Source organism: Neophocaena asiaeorientalis, unplaced genomic scaffold, assembly GCF_003031525.2.
Source record: "Neophocaena asiaeorientalis asiaeorientalis breed wild unplaced genomic scaffold, Neophocaena_asiaeorientalis_V1.1 scaffold918, whole genome shotgun sequence".
In the NCBI taxonomy this organism is placed as follows: Eukaryota; Metazoa; Chordata; class Mammalia; order Artiodactyla; family Phocoenidae; genus Neophocaena; species Neophocaena asiaeorientalis.
The window spans coordinates 185,560-192,914 of NW_020174132.1; the positions used below are offsets into that span (position 1 = coordinate 185,560).

General features: G+C 38.7%; 1 protein-coding gene across 1 annotated transcript in view; it reads right to left on the reverse strand.

Moving 5' to 3' along the window:
- Window positions 1-6,895: 6,895 nt before the first annotated feature.
- LOC112406058 (factor VIII intron 22 protein) overlaps window positions 6,896-7,355 on the reverse strand; it is a 1,027-nt gene continuing 567 nt past the window's right edge. Inside the window, exon 2 of the mRNA XM_024754704.1 lies at window positions 6,896-7,354. Within this exon, the coding sequence (XP_024610472.1) occupies window positions 7,113-7,354 (242 nt within the window). The 3' untranslated portion in view covers window positions 6,896-7,112. The remainder of the gene's footprint in view (window position 7,355) is intronic.

The window sequence follows — 7,355 nt, forward strand, 5'->3', positions numbered from 1 at the left end:
AGTGTAGTATAAAGTCTTCAACTATTATTGTACAACTATTTCTCACTTCAATTCTATCAGTTTTTGCCCTGTATATTTTGGATTTCTGTTTTTCAATGCACATATATTTGTAATAAGAATGAATTGACCCTTTTATCATTATGAAATGTTCTTCTTTGTCTCCAGTAACTTTTCTTGTTTTGAAGTCTATTTTGTCTGGTATTAGTATAGCCACTTCAGCTTTCTTGTGGTTGCTGTTTGCATAATATATTTCCATATTTTTACTTTCAATCAATTTGTATTGTGGAATATTAAGTATGTCTCCTGTAGACAGCATATAGTTTATCATGTTATTTTATCCAATCTCAGAATCTCTGCTTTTTTCCTGGATTGGTATTATTGTTATCATTGCTATAGTTGATTTACATCTGCCATTTTATTTCTTTCCTTTTTATATAACTTATGGGGTTTTTTGTTCCTCTATTTCTTATTACCTTATTTTTGCATTAAGTGAATATTTTATAATGCGGCATTTGAAGTTTTTAAATGATTTTTTAAGATATATTTTTGAGGGTTTTTTTGGTGGTTGCTCTAGGGTTTACCAAATATTTCTTAATTTATCAGAATCACCTTCAGATGTATACTACCTTATTCCATATATATATATTCTATATAATATATAGAAACATTACTCCTATAGAGCTCCATACCCTTTTCTCCCTTTTAATATTACTATTACACCTATTATGTCCATTAATATTACAAATCCAACAATACATTGTTGTAATTATTGCTTTGCCATCTGTAGTCATTTCCTTAGCCCAATATAGCTCGACTCCCAGTCACTTCTTTTGCACCACTTTTGGCAAGTATATTACATTTTATGTTATAGGCCCAACAGCACACCATATACGTATTATTTTATACATTAAAAAAAGTCAGTTCAAAAAAAAAGGAGAAAAATATACATTTATGCAGTCTTTTGTAATTACATAAACACTTTACTGGTGCTGTTTTTTTGGGTGTGTCTGTGTGTGTGTGTTTGTTTGAATTGCCATCTGCAGTCGCTTTCAGCTTGAAGAACTTCCTTCAGTACTTCTTGTAAGGCAGGTCTGCAACAAATTCAGTCACTGCTTGTTTGTTTATCTTGTAATGTCTTTATCTCCTTTCCTTTTTTGAAAGATTTGCTGAATATAGGATTCTTGGTTTATGGTTTTTCTTTATCACTTTGAATATGTTATCCCAATGCATTTTCTTCTTTTACCATTTTTGTTCTTTATTTTATTGAGGTATAGTTGATGTACAGTATTATATAAGTTCCAGGTGTACAACACAGTGCTTCACAATTTTTAAAGATTATATTCTATCTATAGTTATCATAAAATGTTGGCTATATTCCCTGTGTTGTATAATATATCCTTGTAGCTTACTTATTTTATACATAGTAGTTTGTACCTCTTAATCCCCTACTCCTATCTTGCCCCTCCCCTGCATTATTTCTTTTGAGAAGTTGACTGTTAATCTTTTTAAAAATCAATTAATAAATTTTATTATTTTTTGGCTGCTTTGGGTCTTCGTTGCTGTGCACGGGCTTTCTCTAGTTGCGGCGAGCGGGGCCTACTCTTTGTTGTGGTGCGTGGGCTTCTCATTGCGTTGGCTTCTCTTGTGGCATGCGGGCCATTGCTCTGCGGCATGCGGGATCTTCCCGGACCAGGGATCGAACCCATGTCCCCTGCATTGGCAGGCAGATTCTTAACCACTACACCACCAGGGAAGTCCTTGACTGTTAATCTTGTTGGTGTTCCCCTTTAAGTGATGAGTCATTTTTTTTCTTGTTACATTCAAGATTTTCTCTTTGACTTTAATCATTTCTTTGATTTTCAGAATTTTTACTATGATGTATCTATTTGTGAATCTCATTATCTTTATGCTACTAGAAGTTCATTGAGTTTCTTGGGATGTGTGGGTTATTGTTTTTCAATAAATTTAGGACGTTTTCTGATATTTTTTTGGACATTTTTTCTACTCTTCTTTCTCTTCTGGTATTCTCATTACGCCTATGTCGGTGCATTTGATGGTGTCCCACATTTCTCTGAGACTCTGTTCATTTTTCTTCATTCTTTTTCTGTCTCATTTTCAGCTTGCAATACTCTCTATTGAACTGTCTTCAAATTTGCTAATTCTTTCTTCTGCTAGTTGAAATCTGTTGAACCCCTCTAGTGAATTATTTATTTCAGTTATTGTACTTTTCAACTCCAGAATTTCCTTTTGGTTCTTTTTTCTATCCCTGTATTGATATTCTATATTTGATGTGACATTGCCATCGTATGGACCTTTACTTTTTAAACCATGCTTTCCTTTAGTTCTGTGAACATATTTGTAATGACTACTTTGAAGTCTTTTTCTGTTAAATCTGACAGCTACTTGCTATCACAGGCAGTTTCTGTTGCCTACTTCCCCGCCCCCAGTGTATGAATCATACTTTGTTTCTTTGCATGTCTCATAATTTTTTTTGTTGGAAACTAGATATTTTAGACAATATATTGTAGTAAGTCTGACTGTTGGTCCACTCCCCACCCCAGGGTTGGTTATTGTTAATTTCTTCTTCTTCTTCTTTAGTGACTAGCTGGACTGTATTATTAGTGAAGTCTGTCCCCTCGCCCCCATGATGATGTTTTACCCTGGAATGACAGTGATTTTGGCAGGACTTTCTTTAACTCCACAAATTGCCAGCTGATAATATACTGTTTTCATCAAAGCCTTGGGAGCATAAATTGGTCTTCAAACTAATTCAATCATCACATCGCAGCTCCTTTGAAGAATAGTTTCTGAGGTTCATGCTTGATATTTGCTCTGACCCCAGGAAGGTTCCTACCTGGCTGATAGTCTGTATTTTCATTGAATCCACAAGTTTCTACCCAGTGCCTTTCACTACAACCGCCACTGTTCTTGAGGGTGTCCTTAGGTTTGAGCTTCTCCATGCTCTCTTGTAAATAAAATCAGTTCCTTTGGGAAGACATTAGGAGCTAGCTGTTTTATGGTCTGCTCCTCCCTCTGGGCAAAATCTCTGAGCCAGGGCTCTGGAACTGGGATTGGGGACAATGGCCAGCTTCTTTCTGAGTGACACTCCTGCTCTAGGAGTTGAACATTTGGAAGGGGGCATCAGCCTGAAGTGGAACCACCAACTCATAAGCCAGGGAGAGAGCAAGATGATCAGGACCCCAGTCTTCTCAGCACACTGCACCCAATGTAGAGCCTCAGTCTGGTAAGTGGGGGCTGAGTGGAAGAGGAGAACTGCCACTTCTCAACCGCACTTGCCTGGGATTCAGCCTCAGCAACACATAGTTGGGGTCAGGATGAGAAATGTTGATATACTGCTCCTCCCAGGAAGAAAGCCCTCTGGGGGGAAGAGAAGCTACAGCAGTCTGGAGTGGAGCGATGAGTGGGGTTGGGGGTGGGTGGGAAGGGAGGGAGTGGTCTTGGTTCAAATACTACAGATTTCTGCTTTATAAAATTTTTATAATTTTCTTGATAGGTGTTTCTCTGTTTGCAGTAGACATTCATTTCACATATTCTAAAAGTTTCAAATCTCACTAAGAAATTTTAATGTATTACTCTTGAAAACTATACTGTGACTTGTTTATACACTTCCACTTTTTTCCCTTGGCAACTACCGTGCCCAACTTCAAATATGTTCATCAGTACAGTCTTTTTTTCTTCACAATTAAAAAAAAACACGAATGTTTCAGAATTGCTATTCCCATATCCCTTCATAAAGCAAGCCTGCTAAGAATGGTTCAAGATATTACTGATGTTCTGAGTTCTTTTCAGGTTGAGACTATATAGGCAAAGAATTGCATTAAAAAAATACTGGCATGAGTTTTTTTTCTTTTTTCCTTGAAAGTGTTTGTTAATTATTTGAAGTATAGTTGAGTTCATCTTTTTGGTTTGTTTTACGATTATTGTTCTCCTATCATTGTTGATTTTACTTTATCTTTTTACTATGTAGAACATTAACATGATTACAAAAGTCAACACTATAAAAAATTTCTTTTCACCCCTTGTAGCTAACCAATTTTATTTGCTTCTTGTTTACCTTTCTGTGTTTCTTCATCTTACCCATATTCATTCCCAAAAAGCAAATATCTTGTATTTATTTCTGTGCTGTTTTTCTCCCCTACATAACTTACTCACCTTCAGCATATATATGTGTGTGTGTGTGTGTGTGTGTATATATATATATATACACACACACACACACACACACACACACACACATATATACATATATGGGACAAAGGATCAAAATCTTAATGGAAAAATGTGTAAAAGATATAAATGAATATATATTCATAAATTAGAAATATTAGCTATTAATTTGTAATATATGCTGTAAATATTTTTCCCAATTTGTCTTTTTTGTTTTTTTAACCATGTAAAGGTTTGTCATAAAAAAAAAATTTATGAAGTCAAATTTACCAATTTTTAATTTTGCGGCATCTGATTTTAAGTCATAGTTAGAAAGTATTTCCCTTCACTAAGGCTAAAGAAAAATTTTGTAATATTTCCTTCTGATACTTGTACGGTATATTTTTAAGTATTTAGACCCCTATATATCTAGTTTATTTTTGTGTGTGGTGTGAGATATGGATCTTTTTTTCTCAGTAGCTTTCCAGTTGTCCCAGAACCATTTATTGGTTTGTTTGGTTTTTTTTTTTTTTTGCGGTACGCGGGCCTCTCACCGCTGTGGCCTCTCCCGTTGCGGAGCACAGGCTCCGGACGCGCAGGCTCAGCGGCCATGGCTCACGGGCCCAGCCGCTCCGCGGCATGTGGGGTCTTCCCGGACCGGGGAATGAACCCGTGTCCCCTGCATCGGCAGGCGGACTCTCAACCATTGCGCCACCGGGGAAGCCCCCCAGAACCATTTATTAAAATGTCCATCTTTTCTCTAGATACTTGAGATGCTATCTTTACCTTACACTAAATTTTCGTATTTATCTGGCTCTATTTTAGGACATTTTATTCACTTCACAGGTCTGTTTGCCTATTCCTACACCACTACCCCACTGTTTTACTTAAGGATGCTTTATTATATACTTTAATATCTTGTCAGCCTACTCTTCCCTCATAGTTTTTCCTTTTTAGTGTTTTCCTGGCTATTCTTTCTTGTTCGCTTTTTCATATGAACTTAGTATCAATATGTCTAGGTCCCTCAAAAAGCTTGTTGGAACGTTTACTGGAATTGCAGTATACTTACAAGTTACTTTATGGAGAACTAGCGTGTTTATGGTGTTGAGTTGTCCTAAACAAGAACAAGGGAGGCCTTTCTGTATGCTGAAGTTTTCATCTGTGTCTTTCAGGAGTGTTTAAGCTTTTTCTAGTACAGGTTTGAACATTTCTTGTTGTTTATTCCTAAATATTTCATCTTCCTTGCTGCTATTGTAAATGGTCATTTTCTCTACCATCATGTCCTCTAACTGGTTATTGTGTATATATATGAAGGCTACTGATTTCTGTTAGATTTATATCCTGTAACTTTACTGAATTCTGGGATTTTCTGGAGGTATTTTTAGTATTCACTCTCTAGGGGTTGCCAATTCTGTCAGGGTTGGCAATCTTCTGCAAAGAGGTAAGAAGTAAATATTTAAAACTTGATGGGCCAAGAGGAAAAACTGAGAATATCATGTAGGTATCTATACAAAAAGAGAATTTAAAAATTTCCACAAATTGATGAAATTCAAAATATAATAATAATGTTTTTGTAATACAGGTCTATTCATGTGAAGATTACAGTTATTTTGGGGGGACAACATTTTACTTAACTGTGGTTCAAAGTTAGTGTTCCCTACCATTAAAATCAATCCAAATGTTCATCTGTTAATGCTGATCTGTAATGAGATTCTATATACTTCATTTTTTAAATATACCTTTTAAAACAGATAGGTGTTGTTAAACACTGACATCATGGAATGATTACATATATATATATATATGGGGAGAGGGAGAGAGAGAGAGAGAGAGAGAGAGAGAGAGAGAGAGAGAGAGAAGGAAGGAAGGAGGAGAGACAGAGAGAGAAAGAGAGAGATTGATTCTGTTGTTTTTGTTTCTCTGGAGAACTCTAATACTGCTTGTATACCCAATACCAGGCTCTCTGGTAATCCCTCCCCCCACCTCCTCAAAGCAAGGAGTTTAGACCAGAGGTCTAAGGAGGCTTCTCCTTGCGCCCAAACCCAAATGCTGTCACCAGTCACGGTCCATAATTCCTAAGCATTCTTGTCATAAGGACAATAGGAAGGAGGCCAGAGCTGCAGCCCAGGCTGACAAGAGTGTACCAGCAAAAGCAAGAGCACAAGGGAGCACGCACCCTTACCACTTTGGCAACAAGCTGGACTAGGCTTTTAGGGCTCGGAAAGACCCTTCGGGCAGCCAAGTGAGAGCACAGGAAGGGTGGCTGAATCTGCCTCAAATGGGCCTCCCCTACATTTCCTTAGCCACTGCTTCCACACTGCTGAAATAGAAGTAGAAAGGAATACCCTAAAAGCCCCATCCACTTTGGGACACTTAACTCATAGTGACAACACTCCACATATTCCCGCTCCCCCCGCAAACACGCAAAACCAAGATCTGTTCCCAAACTGTGTCCTTAAATCTCACCTCAAAAGATTAGTGCTGTCTACAACTTCAGCCCAAAGGATGCGTTTTCCCAAGCCGAAGGAATGAGATTATATTCTGAAGAGTTCCTACCATCACTCTCAACACTAAAGGAAATAAAATTGAATTTGAGAAAACAGCTAAGTCGGTTTGCATGCAACGTTTGGACCAAAAAGCCTTGGAAATTTAGTGTTTAAAAATGGAACGCCATCCTGCTTTTGGGGAACAAGGGCACAGTCTGGCATACACACGATCACACAGTAGGACTCTCATGGTTCTGTTGCAGTTTCTGGGGAAGAGAATCGGAGACTCTACTCCGATTCTACCATACGGTTTTTTTTCTGCCGCTATTGTGGAAACAACATAGCTTGTAGTCAACCACATTCCCCTGGTGGCAACAGGGGTAAGATACACTGCAAAGGCAGAAGCGCCGGGTCAACGCCTCTTGTGTCCCCGTAAACGTGCAGGCGGGTGCGTGAGGCTCAGGGCCACAGCTCCACCTGCAGCGACTTGACGGCTTCCGTGTCCTTCTCGTGGGTGGCCATGACCAAGGACTGCAGCAGCAGGAAGAGCTCCTCGGGAAGCGGGCCGCTGCTGTCCTGCCCGTGGCCGTCGAAGGCCTCCCAGGAGTACTTCTCCAGGGTGTGCGCGTGCTCCGGCAGGAGCTTGGCGGGCGGCGGCTGTAGCAGCAGCAGCAGCAGCACGCGGGACACCTCGCAGCGGAC